Genomic DNA, 18,830 nt, shown 5'->3' on the forward strand with positions numbered 1-18,830 from the left:
CTCTGTCGTTAAGTGATGCATGACTGCCACTGAAATCAGGCAAATAGTTTAAAAAATAATCTCAACTAAAACTGAAAAATATAACTTATAAAGTAGAAATCTCCTAGGGAAAATAACTGATTCCATTTATGTATATTTTTCAGATATTTTTCCACACATGTATTGCACATATAGATGTACAGTATTATTATTGTTCTTTTATAAAAAATGGAACAATACATTTGCAACTCACTTTTTTCACTTAATTTATCTTGGACATTTATAACTGTCAGTATATAGACTTCATCTTGTTTCTTGTAATGGTTGCACAGCATTTTACTGTATGGCTATAACAATTTATTTAAACTGTTTCCTACTGATGGATATCTGGGTTGTTCCCAGTGTTTCACTATTTCAGACAATGCTGAAATGAAGATTGCTGTAAAACACGTCCAAATTCCTAAAATGAGAGTTGTAGAAACAAGAGGTATGCAGATACTGCCAAATAAGCAACTAGTTTTTTATATGTAATTTTTTGAAGGAAAAAAACGGGTAATCATTTTTCATAAAGTGCTTCATACTCACATGCAAAATTAAAACTAAGAAATGAAAAGAAAATCAATCCAACAATAAAGAAGAAAGGAAAAAAGTAACAAGAAAGCATGGTAAATAGAAAACATAAAATAAAATGGCAGGAATAAGTCAAAATAATAAGAAATGGCACAAATGTAAAATATATATTTCTATTAAAAGATAATCTGAGGAGGCCGGCCCAGTGGTGCAGCGATTAGGTGCGCGCGCTCCGCTGTGGCAGCCTGGGGTTTGCAGCTTCGGATCCCAGCCATGCACCGAGGAACTGCTTGTCAAGCCATGCTGTGGCGGCGTCCCATATAAAGTAGAGGAAGCTGGGCACGGATGTTAGCCCAGGGCCAATCTTCCTTAACAAAAACAGGAGGATTGGCGACAGATGTTAGCTCAGGGCTGGTCTTCCTCAAAAAAAAAAAGATAACCTCAGAGTGGATTGAAAATAAATACAGCATAAATGCTGAGTATATAATATATACCTATACAAAATGAAAAAAGAACATTGAAGGTAAAGGGATGGAAGACAGTATACCAAGCTAATAATGACGGAAAAAGAAAGCAGGCACGGCAGTAATATCAGACAGAAAATAATTCAGTTGTTATATTTTATGCATTGTAATGGTCTCATGGTTATATAAAAAGGCCTTAACTTTTAGACATACACACTGAAGTATTTACAGATTAAATGACACGATGGGTTTGCTTTAAATCTAGAGGGTATGTGTGTGGGGGGAGGAGTGAAATAAGATTGTCATATGATGACAGTGGTGGAGCTGGGTGACAGTATGGGCACACAGGGCTTTACTACACTATTCTCTATATGCAGATATATCTCTATATCTCTATTTTGCAGATGTTTGAAATTAAAAAAAATTTTTTAAGAATTCAAGTTGCAAAGCAATAAATGACACACAGATATAGTGATAAAAACTATAAAATAACATGGACAAAAGGGAAGCTTTAAAATATATAAAGCAAAACTGACAAAAATGCAAAGAGAAACTAACATCTATAAATATAATGAGAAAATTTTAAGACTTGATCGGCAATCGAGGATCAGGCAGAACAGAAATAGTAAAGATACTGATGATCCCATTGTACAATTAGCAAGTGATACTTACTCACATTCACACACATTCACCCGTATTTGTGCCCAACAGAGACTATATCTTCTTTCCAAACACTTGAGGAACACCCCAATGACCACATGTTAGTTTACTCTATATGCTCAGGTATCGTTTCACTCTTTTACAATTAGAACATATTCACGTGACACTTGTACAATCAAAAATATATTTAAAAAAGAAAAGAAACATGTACACTTTATTTGGTTGTGACAGGCTTTTTAGACAGACTATCTCATTTCATGTCACAGAAAACAATGGGCTGGGATGAAAGTGAGGGCAGAGGGTCAGTCATCTGTCCTAGGTCACTGAGATGAGAAGCTCTCCTGAATGCCCAAGTTGGGTCAACTCGCCTGACCACATGGTCTCACAAAACTCTTGATTAAGAAAATTCAAGATCACAAGAGCCTTACTTTGAATTTCTTCTCCAAACAGAACACTTATGATTTTTATGATTAAAAATAGACTCTGGTAGAATATGGACACAGCAGAATATTCTTAAAAGGATCAAATTTTTATCTGTGTGTCCTCCTGACACTCTTTTTACTGAAAAATCATTCTTAAGGCTTATCCACTTTATTTACAGGAATTTTTACAAGTATTATGCTTAGTGGTTTTTTTGTTTGTTTGTTTGTTTGTTTGTTTTTAACATGACACGGCTGTTTAAAATCCCTGGAGTTTGATTTTACCAGAGACCGAGTTACTTCACCACATCCAACATGGGTGTTAACCAGACAGGAGGATTCTTTCCGGGCACTGGTATTCATTTCTTCATTTCTCCAGACACCACCTGTGACTTAGGGAAAAGACACACTTTCCTTAATACCTACCAGACCTGGGGCAGCACGTCACCCGGAGAGGCTGAGACCTGTTAGGGGACAGCTTGAACCGTCCTCTTTATGCAAACACAGAGCACTTTACTCACCCAATTCGTCTTTTCAGCATGCCACTGAATAACTCAGGGTTATCGGAGATGACCCAACCAATATGGATGACCAGCTCTTGCTGAAGGACCGCTTCCCTCTCATCGTGGGTATTACACTCGTAATAGATGATGTTCTTAATCACTCTTGGAGACAAAGGATTAGAGATCACCTCTTCTTCATGCCCAAAGGCACGCAGAGTCACCTACAAGTGGCAGAATTTTATTGGAAAAACTTCCTAGCTGCTAAAAGATAAAAGAAAGAAATTCAAGGCTCAGGATGACTGGCAGGCTGAAATGACTCTGTGCAAGCTAGGGAATTAGGTAGAATAACTGCTCCTGCTATTTATTAAAATGGCTTTCAAAGCACGACTCCCACTGGAGTTCATGATGGTTCAGAGTCTGGTCTAAAATATAAGGGCAGGTGAGGGTCCCAGTTAGGGGAGTGGAGGTGAGTAGATAAAAGCAGGAAAGGAATATAAATAACTATTAAGGTAAAATTATTCTGAATAACTTTAGTAGTAGAAACTCCCCAGAGAAACCAGAATACATTAAATACTTTACTGCACAGTCTACACAATTTAGTATTTGAGAGTATATTTTTTGCTTCTTTTATAGTTTCTCATGTGAAACTTTCTGTTCTTTAACAACACTGTGAGGTTTTCAAAGGCAAGCGTGAGGTCACATAGTTGTAGTGTAGCCCCACTTTTCCTGGCATAGTGCTAGGCACCTAGGGGGTGCTAAAATGCTTGTTGATGTATCTCTCACCTGTGGAGGAGAAGAAACGCGCTCCTATGAGCCTGGGAAACAAGGAAGCACAGAGGGAAATGGCAACGAACATTCGAAGCAGCAAGGGCAGCTGAAGCTGGCAAGAGGAATACCCCGGTCTCTCCCTCTCCTCTGTCCTTAGATTTTGCCTCCCAGAAGAGTCTCTGGCCCTTCCTTCCTCCTCATAATCTCTCTTCTCTCTCTCCCTCTCTCTTCCATGTACAGTACATGTTTATAAGAAGCAGGAAAAAGAAGAGCAGATCAAAGGGCCCTTGTGTTTTCGGAGATGAGGGGAGAGAGCAGAACATGGGGTCTTTTGCCCTCGTTTTGTGAAGGAGTGAAAATTGAGAACTACTGGTTTATTATATCAAGTGGTACCAACCTGTTAGTCCAAGTGCAATTACTTTTATTAACATGTCAGTGTGTAAAGAAGAAAACAAACAGAAGACACATCATTGACTCTGAAAGCAATGATGACTAAACCACTCTTTCATTCCAGAGAGCTTGAGGTGATCTGAAAGTGCTTTGCAGGAACAATATTACTTCAATTCTCAGGGTGGCATTTCTAAACCACTCTTTCATTCCAGAGAGCTTGAGGTGATCTGAAAGTGCTTTGCAGGAACACTATTACTTCAATTCTCAGGGTGGCATTTCTAAACCACTCTTTCATTCCAGAGAGCTTGAGGTGATCTGAAAGTGCTTTGCAGGAACAATATTACTTCAATTCTCAGGGTGGCATTTCATTAATGAGCAAATGCAAACTTTGAATGCTCCATTCTCGTTTCTTTTTTGTAAAGGGGTAAGACGCAGTCAGTGAATGGACTTCATGCACCTGAAGCAGCGCTGTCAGCCTCCCAGGCCTACCCAGCTCCCTAAGTGACTGTCTTCTTGGGAGATGTGCTAGTCTGATGGGCAATTGTCCAGCCACAGCCTCAGGACAGGCTCCAAGGCTTCCAGGATGTGGGGAGCAGAGTCTCGAGATCACAGGCTGCAAGCCCCTCTAGATAGTGTACACAATGGACATGACAACTCTAACCTACTCCCTCCCCAAGTGTCAGGTGCCAGAGACCCCAAAGATCTCCAAAGCCTTCTCATATGATCATACGTGGTAGAATTCACTATATTTTCAAACATACTACAGGGGCCTAAAATCCAAGAAACAACAGCTTCCTAGAGCCTATTTACTTTCTTTCAGAGGTGGCTCATCCAGGGCACCAATACAACACTCTGCAGCTGGAGGTAAGGACTGTAGCGAGAAAAGGTACTGGGTAAGTGACCTCCTGTGCTCTGGTCTATTTAGCTGATGAATGAGGATGAAAATTCTACCTTTTAATAATTTGCAGAAAACAGAAAATAACATGTGAAAATGATTTAACTTTTTCTCAGGAGTTTTTTATTAGTATAATCATTTTTTCATTATAATTAAATATTACAGGATAAAATAAATAGCTTATTCTAACATTTCAAAAGCTGGATATCAGGATGAAATACTTTCCCTTTTAATGAATTAAGAGCCCTGAAATATGAGCAATGGGTTGATTCCATTAAAGAGGGTTAAAGTATTTCATGTTATTAAAGCTTATTAGATCCCTAGCTTATCTGTTAGGAAGACACAGTAAAGCACACATATTCCTGAAGAAGAGAAAGAAAGCAAACAGGTTTTCATTCCAACCAAATGATGACTCAGCCAGGTAATTAGAGCTTATAGAAAACAAAACAAAAAATGACAGCCACACCCCACTCTGCATACACACATGCACAGGCTCAATCCAACACACATTCACCAAGTGCCTATTCCAAGGCCTCGTGCTGGGCATACTGGGACCGGTGCTGGACAAGACCTGGGCCCTGACTGCCAGGGGTCCACAGCGTACCCTGGGGTGAGAGACACACATCCAAATGAACTGGGACCCAGGGCAGATCGTGAGACGTGTCACAGGCCTGTTGGGAGAACCCAGAGGAGAGAAGAACTGCCAGGTGGAGATGGCTCTGCAAGGAGGAGCAGACAAGAGCTGGCCTTGGTGTGAGGGGAGGAGCGCGAGGGAGAGGCGGCCCAGGGGGTTAGGGATCTGGGGAGTCAGTGCATTTCTAAGGGGGTGAGGAATCTCATGTGGAGCAGGAGGGAAATGTGCCCTTCACTAGTGACCCGTCTTTGCTCCTATACATGTCTGGAGTACTTCAGTAAGTATTAGTCCATTTGCTTAATTAGCATCTTCACTGATCTCAAGTTAATAGAGGAGTTGAAAATTAAAGCTCTAAGGTGCAGCAGGAAAAAGGGATGGTCTATTTAGTATCTGCGCATCTTTAAGACTAAATTTTGCTTGGAAAAGGAGCCTTTTGTAGAAACGCCTGAGCCGCTGCTAACGTGCCTGTGAGAGGCCAATACACTGACGCTGCCAGATTTAAAGCCAGGGTCTCACCCAGAAACCTTTGTGACTGTGACCGAGTAAGAGTCTGAAAATCCGATACTTGCCTGTTTGCCCTGCACTAAAACATTAGTAACGGGTGGGGCCAGACTGTCCACTACTTGACTTAAAAGACTTGCTGCACGGCGCACAACCGACCTGGGGTCAAGAAGAAAGCAGGCCAGAGGGTGACAAATCTAAAAGACGATGAATGAATAGGGGCCCTGAATGGGGAGACTTAAGAACATACTCAATTAGGTCCTCATGTAATAATGTGGAGGAAACACTGAGCTGAAGACAGTGGACCCTGCAGCAGAAAACTCCAGAATTAGGGAGGGGTCCCTCATCCTCACCTCTGCCACCAGCATTATTCATGCCATTATCAATTTATAAGGAAAGAAAATAGAGCCTAACTATCCCTTTCATGGGGAGTGGGACCGGAGGAGGAACTGAATATTCTGATTTTGCGTTAAAAAATTCATTAAGTCTGTCACTGGTACATGACATCTTTTTCTATAACCACTTTAAATCATGTTTCTTTTGGTGTCTAGATAACCAAATCCCTGGATTAGGGAACTCACTCATATTCAATTTTAAGAAGTGATACAATGAAATACCAATATTTTTTTTCTTGATAAACCCAAAATGTTGGAAGAAAGAATTCACACTGCTATTTTTACATTTCTGAAAGTCTCAGACTGTAGGGAGAACAGATTTTTTTGAAGCGCAGCACATGCAACACATAAGACATTTTTTCCCCTCAAAAGTAAAAATTCGTGTGGAACTTTTAGATGGAGAAAATACAATAAAAATGTAGGTTTAAAACTGTTTCCTTATATTTCAGGATATCCACGGAAGCTGACCTATAAAAAACATTTATATTCCGTAATCTCAACATAGAAGGACTAGTAGAAAATTCAGTCAATATCTGGTAAAGTTAGTGGAACAAACACTTCCTTCTTTTAGACAAGGTTTCACCCACACACTGTGAGACCAAAAAACACGTTTAACCCTCACAATGCAAATAAGCCCACATGTTTCAAGCAGCTTGAGTTTCCACATTCTGTGCATGTTACCTGTTTCCCATGTACCAGAAAAGTAGTAATGTGTGGGGCTATAGAGGAAGAAAATTTCTGGGTGAATGCAGCCCCATAGCGCACCGCCAACCTGGGTGTGTCAGTGGAAAGCCATAAAAGGGAAAATACAGTGAATAAAACTTCCAGGAGTCTGTTCTTTTAAACATAACATCACTCTAAATGTCTGCTCGTTAATGATTTATCTAAAATGCAAATATAATACATAAAGCAAAAATAGGTTTGCTTAGACAAAAATATGATTATAGACGACATTTGAAATTTACTGGCTGAAAAACATCTATCAGCTTCCGTGCCTTACTGTGCTAAGAATTTACAGTGAAAATTTGAGATTTAACCACAGGATGATTACATTATTTCTTCTAGGTTGGAATGGTATTACTATAAATCTTAGAGTTGAAACAAAAATAAGAGATTATTTTGTCTAATCCTCTTACTTCAGAGATTAGAAACCTGAGGCTCACTGAGGTTAAGGGAGTTTCTTATTACACTGTTTCAGACTTTTTTTTCAAAATTAGATAATAATGGGTCATTTAAAAAATATATATACTCTTACTTTCAAAATATTAGATTCTGCTAGTAAAACTGTTAGAACTGCTTTCAAGTGCAGAAGACCATGCATTTAGGCATAACTATCCAATTGTGAATTTCAACAATTTTATCGCAACCTACATAATTTTTTTTCAATCTCTAGGAAGAGACTACCTTTGCGGAACATATCAGTTATTTATGAAGCAACTACAGTCACTGGGATTCAGTCAACTTAAATGGTAAGAGAACTACCTTCTAAGTATATTATTTTTTGCTTATGATTAAATGAACCATTGGTCTCTTTTCATGGCCTTCTATAACAGAACAGGTTTCCTGAATACAAATTAGAACCTAAAGCACCTTGCTGGGACAGAGCGGGTGCAGGGTAGGAAAGAGTCATTAACATATGGTTCCAGTGAATACTCTCCAGGTTCTATTCCAATAGAAGTCTTTATTCCCAGACATTTTTTAAATATCTTGAGAGAGCCATGATAAGATCCTTAGAAAGTAGACAGAGTCACTGTGCCATTACCTCGGAGTTTAAAAGTAAAAATTAGGATGAATAATTATCTTTAAGATTGGTCCATCATCTTTAGGCTATTAAATATGACAACACAAAAAATAAAACATAATGACAAGGACACTAATACGAACCAAAGCTTTTTGCTGCCAGCTCTTCTATAGACTCTCTCAATGTGATCAGAAATGGTACCTAGACATTGGATAATAGAGTCTTTGTTGAAAAAAGCTTTTAATTAAATGCATAACATTTATTCTCCTTTAAAAAAAATCACCCTTGAATTTTCATTTTGTTCCACTAGAGCTGATACATCCATCCATTAACATTCTGAACTACCTGACATATTATGTAACCTGTATATATAATGTGAATGTCCCCAGCCCTAGTTACTATTTAGTTTGAGTATATGATTTTGGTGAGTACTCTACTTGTGGAAATTTATTCTTTTCTTAATTAATATGCAAGCTAAGTTTTTAACAAATAAAAATGTTATTTTAATTTACTGCAGAAAATAAAAAATTGAACAAATACTGTAGACTCTGAATATATATGATTCTTGATTTGTTTGTTCAACAAAATTTTATGGAGACTGTTACATGCATGATCACGCTAACATACCCCAGTGCTCAAAAGACATCACTGGGCTTCATTCTTTGGCAGCGATTTACATGCGACCTGGCCTCATGACTGGTTTGTTAATAAATTAACAATGTGACAGGACAAAGCACCAAAAAAGAAACAAGGGTAAAGAACAAGATCTTTATCATTTTCCCCTGAACTTATTTTTATAGCTTTATAACAAATTGGATAAAATTATATTCAGATTCTGTTAGATGTTTACGATTTTCAATGTATCATAAAGTTTTACAGATTTAAAACATTTAAAGTCTTTCAAATATCTAAGTAAAAGATGAGTATTATCCCCAAGTTTAGAAAAATGGTTTAAAAATATCTCTCAGCATTTTCATTGTAAAGTATTTTATATAAATTTTGTTTTATCTTAAAGCACTACTAAAATAACCATTCTGAATTCTAGGTTCCTAATGAAATGTTTGCTTTTTAAAAATCCTATTGTTTTAGTTAAAGTATAAATTTCAATGAATGTCCTCAATATAATTGGGATTCTGCTTATACTTATAGTTTCAAGACTAATTACAAACATGAGAGATTCTATTGGAAATTTGCTTAGAGTTCTTCTGCCTTTAATCAGTTAACAGAATTAAAACTATTCAATTCACATGTGTAATACACAAGAAGGTTATCTCTTAGCTATAATAATGCAAAAACTAAGTAGACCTTATTTGAATAAATAATATTGTTTAGTTTACTATCAAAACTATAAATCTTATTAATTACATTGCTGTTTAGAATGCTGGCTCAATTTCCAATTCTAACCAAATCAACATGCCTCTCTGGACAGAAGACTTTCAGATGAGCCAAAAACTTCAAGTAGCTAGATGTTAAGTACTTGAAATGTATTCTACATTATTCTGTATTATAACATGCCAGAAGCAGACCATGATGTAGAATTCAAGACTTCCTTAGAGTAGTGACTCAATATACAAGTGTGGATTTCAGGAATAATTGGGTTTCATCCTTAATGCAGAGTGGACATGGATACGATTAGCAACAATTTATTTTTGTTAACAATCTTTAAAGCACTGTTCTATTAAACACCATGTTCCATTCCAAACGACTGCTGCAGACCATGAGGGAGCTAATCTTCATAGCTATAATGATTCAATACTGTTTTTGAAAACACACAGAAAATAAAACTAGAGACAGAAACTGGGGATAAACAACTATGGAGTTATCAGAGGTTAACAGTCACAAGCAGAATCCAGGCTCCAACTCCATTCAGACAATCAGAAAAACAATCAAGCATCACTGCACAAAGGCAATTAGGAGTTCAGACATCAGTCTATTCCACTCTAGGGGTATGAATGAACATTTTCCATTTAAAAGCAAAAAAAAAAAAAAAAGGGCTTAATGAAGGAGAAAATAACTTGTAACATTTTAGTGGATGTTCATTATGCATATTTGATATATGTTCAAGAATAGAGAGGTCTTATTATTTAAGAAGGTTCTCTTAGACATGAACTCTTACCTTTTTTTGTGATGAAGTTGGGGCCTTCTCTTTTGACTAGTATACCCAGCAGGATGGCTTGGCTAGCCAAACAATTGCAGTCCTGAAAAAATAAATCACTGTGAATAACTGGAATGGAATGGGTACAAAAGTTACTAATCACAGGGGTAACTATTCATGAAACCACATGATGCAGAGAGGAAATATTCTGCTTTGGAACTGAGGAAAGATAAAATGTCACTGATATACTCAACAAGCATAAGATGACATTATACAAATATTTATCCTAGATATCTTGAAGACAGAGGGTAGACAAGCTGGCTTCCTGAGGTATATCAAATTTTCCAGGAAACAAGATAAGCAATAGATAGAAAATATGGTGTCTACAAGCCTTAATATTGATTCTGCCACTCTCTGAGAGATTTGGCCACTTCATTTAACCACTCCCTTCTTGACTTTACTTAATCATAAACGGGAGACCATGTTGCTATCCACCCATTGTGAAGAGATGGATGAAAGGAGGGGACATGTGTAGAGTGCTTATTATATGTTAGGGCACTGTGCTATGTGCTTTATGCCTCTATATCATCTTTATGCTTATGCAGATCTATAGATAATATCGATCAATAACAAAGACTGAGGATGTCTGGCAGGATATATATTTAGCCTATATACTCAAATTTGTATGGCCCAACAAGACATCACCGTGCTTAGAATTTCATTTCCTTGGATAAGTACTACTACCCCCACCCCTCCTCTTCTAAAATGCAAATAACCTTAGGGAAGGTACACTATTAGGTTGCTAACATAATGTTCACATGGACGTGGTCATAGACTTGCTTTCCTCAGTGACTGCCGAGACTTAAAGCAAGTATTAGTCCTAAATACGGGTCAGGAGAGAGGATCCAGGCTGGGAAAAAGGCACTGAGCGAGAAATATGGAAATCCCAAAGGCAACTATCACTGATTTAACTTCTTTAATGGTCCATACAATACTTTCATACCCAAGACAACCCGACTCATCCCCACTCCTTCAGCATCTGTAAAACACCCTCGCTAATGTTAGAGAGAACAACCTCTCTTTATTGCCCTGGGTATAGATAGGCCATCCACCTCCAGGCTGATTGCTACCTTCTCTGAGAGGACAAAAAGAAACACGGCTTGCCCCTGTGAGTTCCTGCTCTGCCAGCCTCACTCAGGGCCATGTGGGAACTGCATCTTCCTCACATTCAGCTTTTGAAGAATCTCATGGGTGGGTTTGTTTTTCCATTCAGTAACCACGACATCCGACTGCTGTTCCAGTTCAGGAGCACTGGCCGCGCTGCTTTGTCGTATGACTTTTGAATGTCTGGGAAGTTCTAATTCCTCAAAACTCTTACATTCCAGAAGCCTAGTATTTAAAAGAAGAAGTTTCAGATTTCCTGCATTTCTAATGTAATCTCAAGAAACATAGTAATAACTCAAAGGGACTTACTGTTCTGTGTCACTGATTCGTAGGAAGTCAAGCTGTTCCACCACAGCTCCAGATATCAGCGTCTGAAATGTGATTGAGAAAAGATTCACAACTCTTAAATTCATCAAGCCATACCCTTAGGATCTGTGCATCAACTTGTCTGTAAGTACATAATGCTTCAAAAAGAAGAGTCTACTTATAAAATATACATAATTCTTAAGTAAGTTCTTAAACGAGCATTCTAAAATCAGACAGGTTTTCACATACAAAAAAACTCCCTGAAGTAGAACATACACATCAAGCTATAAGTTCATGAGTCATAATAAATAGGAAAGTGAATGTGAGATGAACTGTATTTTCTCTCTGTTCTTAGAATTGTGGGTATTTATTTTTAAGCTGGAATTAAAATTCAGTACCCATCAAAATGTTGAAAAATAGTTTGAAATTCAAAAAATATGAAATACTAAAATTGTTTTGGGAAAAGACAATGTGAAATTGCACTTTCTATTCTGCTACTATAATATATTTCAGGGTCATTCAATGATGGGATACTGCCAAGTCTCCATCTTTCAGGATCATGAAGATGTTGACTATCTAGGCCAGGGCTTCTCTACATCCTGGCAACCAATATTTGGTCATTTTATTTTGCATTACTTCCTGATTATAGGTTGATCGTACCAAATGAGACCAAATTCAAACACACTTTTTGTTTGTTAGTGGTTCATGGTGAAAAGTCTAAATGAATGATAACCCACAATGATTTTTAGCAATATGTGTCACTTCTAATTATCTGATGAATTGTCAGATAAAATTGAGAAATGTACTACATAAAAAACAGGCCATAAATTATTATTTTAAAAATAAGGCAATTCTTCAATCAAAATTGCCTTACATATATTACTTTCTCTGTTTTCTCACTGTTCGTTTCAAATGTGAAGCAACAGGACACAGGGAATGCTGCTCTTGTCGGCTAACCACCAGAGCTGTGCTGCCTGCTCCTCGAGTGGAAACCCGTAAACCAAATGGATCATCAACAAATACCCACTCCAAATCACAGGATGGAAGTGTTACTAGCCATCATGCTAAAGCCTCCTTGCAGAGTCTGAGGGAGAAAGGCCAAACATGCAACTGACGCGCACATTCTTATGTGGCCCAGCCACAGCCAGGGTCTGAGTGCAGTCTGTGCCTGGGTGGAGAGCAGTGCTGAGCACGATAAAAGTCTGTTGAGTGATACTTCCTAAGATGGAGGCTCACATCTACACATCCTGCTTTCTAGTTAACTAATTTAGATGAATATTTAGACAAATATTTATTGAACACCTACCATATGCCAGGCACTATACTGGGTATTGAGGATACAGCGTGTACAAAATACACAAAATTCTTGCCCTCTTGAAATCGACCTTAGGTGTGTGTAGGAAGCAGACAATAAACAAACAAACAGAAACCTAAATATGTTATATAAAATGATGATAAGTGCAAGTAGAAATAGGAAAGGTAGGGGATGGGGAGTGCTGGGGCAGGGGAGTAGGAGGAGGCAGATTTGCCATTTTATATAGGTGATCAGAAAAGACTTCTCTAATAGGGAGAAATGTAAGTAGAGACTGAAGGAAGGACTGTAGTCAATGATATGGATCTGAGGGAAGAGTACGCAGGGCTGAGGAACAGCAAGTGCAAAGGCTCTGAGGCAGTACCATGCTTGGTATGTTTTAGGAGCAGTAAGGAGGACAGTGTGGTTGAAGCAGGGTAGACAGAGGGAGAGTGGTAGAAAGATGAGGTCAGAGAAGAAGGTCCATGCCATGGACAGTACAAAGACCACTGGCTTATGGCCAGTAGGAATTTAGGCAACTAGTATAAAAATCTAGGTAAGAGATGACGGTAGCTTGGATCATGATGTTAGTGCTAGAAGTGATGGGAAATGGTTAGACTCTGGATATAATCTGAGGATAGAGAAAACCGGATTTGATAATAGAATTGTAATGTCGGGCATGAAAGAAAGAGAAGAATCAAGAATTATTTAATTCTCAAAGCCAATAGCTAATATCGAAAACATAAAAAATTTTTGATTTAATATTTTCTATTTTTATTAGCCTACCCACTTATATCCTAATTCAGTCCATAAAGTAAATGTTTAATCTGAGTTAATAGACAAATGCTAAATTCCATTAATAGTCTCTAGAGCTTTCGATAAAAAAAAAATTCAATTGGTTGCAGAGGCTCCTAAATTAGTTTCATAAAAAAATTTGCTAGGCATTAATACCTTAGTCCTGATGGTAGTTAAATAACTTAATATTGTAATATATGTGGCAAATGCAATATAATATTCAAAAAGTTATCCTGCTCTGTGATACTCAATTATATCCCATCAGGTCCTTTCCAACTGAACATCCCACCTCCGACTGCACTCTATCCCATCATTCTGCATCCCTACCTGGCTTTGTTTTCAGTTTGGCTCCCCCACTAGAATAAGTCCCATGAGATCAAGTACCTTGCATATTTTTTTTACCACTATATCCCCAGTGCCTAGAGGGAGCTCAATAAATGTTTGTTGAGTCAATGAACCAATATTTACACATTGTCTACAGAGAGAATAATAGTGAGCAGATTACTCTGGGAATACAGAGATGAATAAAGCTTGGCCTGAAAGAGTTTTCAATCCACAGAGAGAAGCAGACATAAGAAACTAGCTACGCCTAAAATAAGAGCTACAGGGCCAGCCCCGTGGCTTAGCGGTTAAGTGTGCGCTCCGCTACTGGCGGCCCGGGTTCGGATCTCGGGCGTGCACCAACGCACTGCTTCTCCGGCCATGCTGAGGCCGCGTCCCACATACAGCAACTAGAAGGATGTGCAACTATGACATACAACTATCCACTGGGGCTTTGGGGAAAAAAAAAAAAGAAGGAGGATTGGCAATAGATGTTAGCTCAGAGCCGGTTTTCCTCAGCAAAAAGAGGAGGATTAGCACGGATGTTAGCTAAGGGCTGATCTTCCTCACAAAAAAATACATAAATAAAATAAAATAAGAGCTACAGCAAAGGTTCAAGTAAAATGCCATAGAAGGACAGTGGAAGGAGAAATTAATTTCAGTCTTGCAGACTTCACTAAAGAGGTGACATTGACCTAAGTTATAAAATTAAAGTATGACTTAGAGAGAAGGGAAAAAAAAAAGAAGAAGTCAACTCTAGAAGGAAAAAAAAAGAAAAAGGCAACTCTAGAATAGAGTAACAGCATCAGCAGGAAAAAAATTCCAATTACATTCCGATATTTTCAAGTATGCAGTATACTTGGGGAGGGGAGGGCAGGGCTGAGAATGACCTGCGTGGAAAGACGTCCTGGCTGATGAAGCTGGGAAGTGAGGCTGAGGCCCAGTGACGAGTGAGACTGTGGATCATGGGCCAAAGAAATTTGAAAGGGCTTGAAAGAAAATCCAAAAGAAACATATAGGTGCCATTTTCATTGCTATATTCAAGAGAAGATAGAGGCTGGGGTGGGGGGAGGAGGGGTTGTTGTTTGGTGGGTGTAGAGTTTCAGTTTTGCAAGATGAAAAGAGGATTATTCTCTGATTAAAGATTCTGTACTCATGAGTATAGGGCACAGCAGAGAGCAGGAGATATAAAGATTAAACAATGGATTAAGTGAAAGACTGTAATACAGCACAGTGGGACCCCCTGGCTCCCTTCCTCCATCTTGTTCTCAGGACATGGAAGCAAAATGTATGCCCTTCAGGTTGGAGGTTAGATGTTCATTTTCTGGGGAAACTAAAGAGTCCAGGAGAAAAAAATCTCCAGATATTGGCACTGGGGTTTCCCCCAACAAAAAGGGCCCTTGCCACCAGACCACCTTATAATTATAAATGAATTCATGACAAGAATCCTTATTCCCAAACACACAACTTCCAATAAACTTTTTACTCTTTCACTCTTAAAAATGAATGGATAGCTAAAGATTACCACACATCTGACATATGCCTCCAACATGAAAGACTAACCCCCCAAAAATAGAGAAAATAAACCTGAAGGAGATAATGTGGAGAAGAAAATTTCAAAAACTGTCTAGTTAATATTCTCAGAAATATAAGATAAAATATAACATCCAGAAAATAAGAACACGATACTATGAAAAGGGAAAATTGAAAACATGATAGCCAAAATACAAAACTTAATAGAGGAGCTGCATGATAAATATCAAAGAAATTGCCCCAGGAAGCATTACAAAAAGGCAAAGCAATAGAAAATAAGGGGGAAAAGATAAAAAGCTTAGATAAAAATCAATCAAATATGCAAAATACAAGCACTAGTAAATGAGTATACAAACATGCCATTTATAACATCACTACGTAAGTCTCTCTATATAAATTTTCCTCTGTCTTACTCAATATCAAACACCTACTACATGAAAGATTGTATGGGATGATCACAATTTTTTATAGGAAATAAGGCATTTAAGTCCATGATGGTCTACAATCTGAGTAGTTTATGTTAAAGGTCATAAAAAGATGTTAAAGAAGAGAAGTGTCGTGCCTGGTCTGGGTGATATTGTAGAACTGGCCCTTAAACTTTGGTAAGACTTCAAAGCCCAGAGATCTTGAAAGAAGGAAACAGCATGAGCAGAGGGGCAGAACCTCACAAAGTTCAGAATACAGTTAATTAATTTGTATTGGCAGAAGGACAAAGAGTGTTTAGTAGGAGATAACTGTGGGCAGAGAAGCTGTTATGGCTAACAGGGAACCACAAAGGGCTTCTGTTATCAGCAGCTGTGAAGATAACGCTGTGAGGTTCTAGATGGAAGAAGGATTATCTCCAGGTTGGATGTTACTACGGAGCAGGGACAAGAGCACTGGACCAGAGTCAGGCTACCTGATCTCTACCTACCAGCCCAAGATTATACAGCCAGTCACTTCACCACTCTGGACTCCAACTTCCTCAAATGCAAAACTGAGGTTAGAGATGAGCTATTAAAGTCTAAGATTCTGGTTAGGAAACGACTGCAATTGTTCAAGAATCTGACTGGAGGAGTCAGATAAACAGGGTGGTGACAACAGGAATAGGAAGGTAGGTACAGAATAAAACCTTACGACAAAAATCTTAAATAGAACATATATTTAAAAACAGCTGTATCTGTAGATTAATTGTCCTGAAAACAGAAACCCTGAAATTCAGAAGATTACCTGTAGACGATCAACAGGAACTTTGACTCCTCCAACCATTCCTTTTTTGAAGGCTGCCAGCATATCTAATATGGGGTTGAATCGGCTACCTCTAAAAATATAAACAGATAAACAAAACGTGCACATTAATAACAATGAGAAGTAAATAAGCTAATACTAAGTGCCACTGTACATATGCAAAGCACTCTGCCACACACTGAGAGGGAGACAAAAAATACTAGGAGGCCCTGCTTCCAAAAGGTTCACAGTGTTAATGGCGGTGAGACCTCATTTCTTTCATCAACCTACCTTATATTGTCTTCCCGGATGAGAACAAGGAAAATGGGACGTCCATGCATTTTCCAATATTGCTTAATGAACTGTAGTGCATTCTATGAAAACATAAGAATGAAGTAGGATGTAATAGCACAGTACATGAGCTGATCAGGATACTTAACCTTTAGTGGCAAAGAGCCAACAAAACTCATATATCAAGACAATTCACAATCAAACCCTGGATAATATAAACTACCTAGGGGCAGAAATGTTCTGATACATACAAGTATAAAGGAACGAATACATACAAGTTAAGATAGAAACCCTTCTGATCTTACACTTTGTTCTTAAAATTAATCAGATCATACATATTTTAAGGCTGCTTTTTTGTTGGTGGCCTAATAAATGGTCCCAGGGAGGAAAAATCAACCCAGGGTTATTATTCAGAAGATTAATTCTCACTCCACATTACTGCGGATTTATATTACAGTGGGTAGAAGAGATTGGACTGAATCTATACAGACCATCAGAAATGTGCAGAGAGTTCTCGATTTGACTCAATTTCTATTGCTGTCATCATCATCATCATACCAAAGACTCACATAACACTTCACCATGTGCCAGGCACTACTCTGAGTGCATATCTTAAGTCATTTAATCCTCAGAACAGCCCTATTATTATTCAGTTATACAGATAAGAAAACAGGGACACAGAGAAGTCAAGTAACTTGCCCAAGATCACACAGCTGGTAAATAGTGCAGCCAAGATTAAGCAAATGCAATCTGGCTCCAGACTTCATGCTCTGAACCATGACTCTAAGCTTCTCTACTCTGCAAACGGAAAAGGGGGTAGAGGAGATTTTAACTGACTGAGCGTTATGAGTTAGCTGAGGTTTTACTTGGCATTCTTCACAAATAAAATCATTTTGCTAACTCAATTTTTGTTCAAAAAGAGATATACTATTGCTGTCGTATGAACATGGTTTCCAAAACTGTTCCCGCTCTGCTTTTACAAACTAGATCCTTTCCTTCCATTTGTAGAAAGGTATATCAAGCAAAGTCATACAACTTTATATAAAACAGACTCTGTCTGTTATTATAATGCTACAAGTAATTTAACTCTTTCTCCCAAAGCAGATGTTTTACTTTCACATTGTACACTGTGTTAACCCAGTGTCACAGATGCCCAGGAGCACTCAAGTTAACAACATAGGATAAAATCAGTAGAAACAAAGTCATCCCATTTCAGCAAAAAGGTGCTCTGACCTTTATATCATCTATCAGCAGTAAAACATCTTGAGACATGTAGAAATCACTTAGGTTGAAGATGATAGGATAACAAACCACAGTCTTTCCTAAAATGCGATAAATCTGTAAGAGATAATTAAAAAAATAAATAAATACAAAACAGACCAAAGGCAAAGGTAAAGCTTAAGTCCTAATAAAAATTAAAACTGATGTTTAATCTTGAATAAGCAAATAATATGTTGTGAAATTCACATAATATTAAGAAAGTTTAAAGTTTCTTGATTGGATCAGTATGCTAATAAACTTAAAGTAGTCCACCTCTACTATGATGGAAAAAGCCTCTGTTTGAGTAAATACTGTTATAGTCAAATATCTTACAACGCTTAAAAATAACATAGCAGTGAGATGCTTATTCATTCCTAGAAGACTTCTGTAATATCATACAAGACAAATAATAAGATTTACTTGTAGAAAATAATAATTCAGGTAATTAGCCCAAGTATAGAATGAAATGTGAGCATGGATGCATAGCAGGTCAAACATCATTTCAGTCCGTGGTATTATAACCTGAACACTGCTCTACAAGGAAAATGCATGAGCACCTTTGATGTCCCGAGGCAGCCAATGGGCCTATCTGGCCTTCCGGAGAGTCCTAACTTTTCACTGATACCCAGATGGAAATAAGCCTGTAAGA

The 18,830-nt window shown here is 38.0% G+C and overlaps 1 protein-coding gene across 1 annotated transcript in view; it reads right to left on the reverse strand.

Annotated features, from left to right (window-relative positions):
• Positions 1–18,830, reverse strand: part of LOC131402600 (phosphorylase b kinase regulatory subunit beta-like) — a 92,736-nt gene that overhangs the window by 20,353 nt on the left and 53,553 nt on the right. The window contains 10 exon segments of the mRNA XM_058537259.1: positions 2,614–2,816; positions 6,860–6,950; positions 8,063–8,120; positions 10,036–10,117; positions 11,241–11,403; positions 11,488–11,549; positions 16,634–16,724; positions 16,922–17,004; positions 18,155–18,259; positions 18,739–18,822. Of these exon segments, the coding sequence (XP_058393242.1) occupies positions 2,614–2,816; positions 6,860–6,950; positions 8,063–8,120; positions 10,036–10,117; positions 11,241–11,403; positions 11,488–11,549; positions 16,634–16,724; positions 16,922–17,004; positions 18,155–18,259; positions 18,739–18,822 (1,022 nt within the window).

This window comes from Diceros bicornis, unplaced genomic scaffold (assembly GCF_020826845.1).
Source record: "Diceros bicornis minor isolate mBicDic1 unplaced genomic scaffold, mDicBic1.mat.cur scaffold_181_ctg1, whole genome shotgun sequence".
Classification (NCBI taxonomy): domain Eukaryota; kingdom Metazoa; phylum Chordata; class Mammalia; order Perissodactyla; family Rhinocerotidae; genus Diceros; species Diceros bicornis.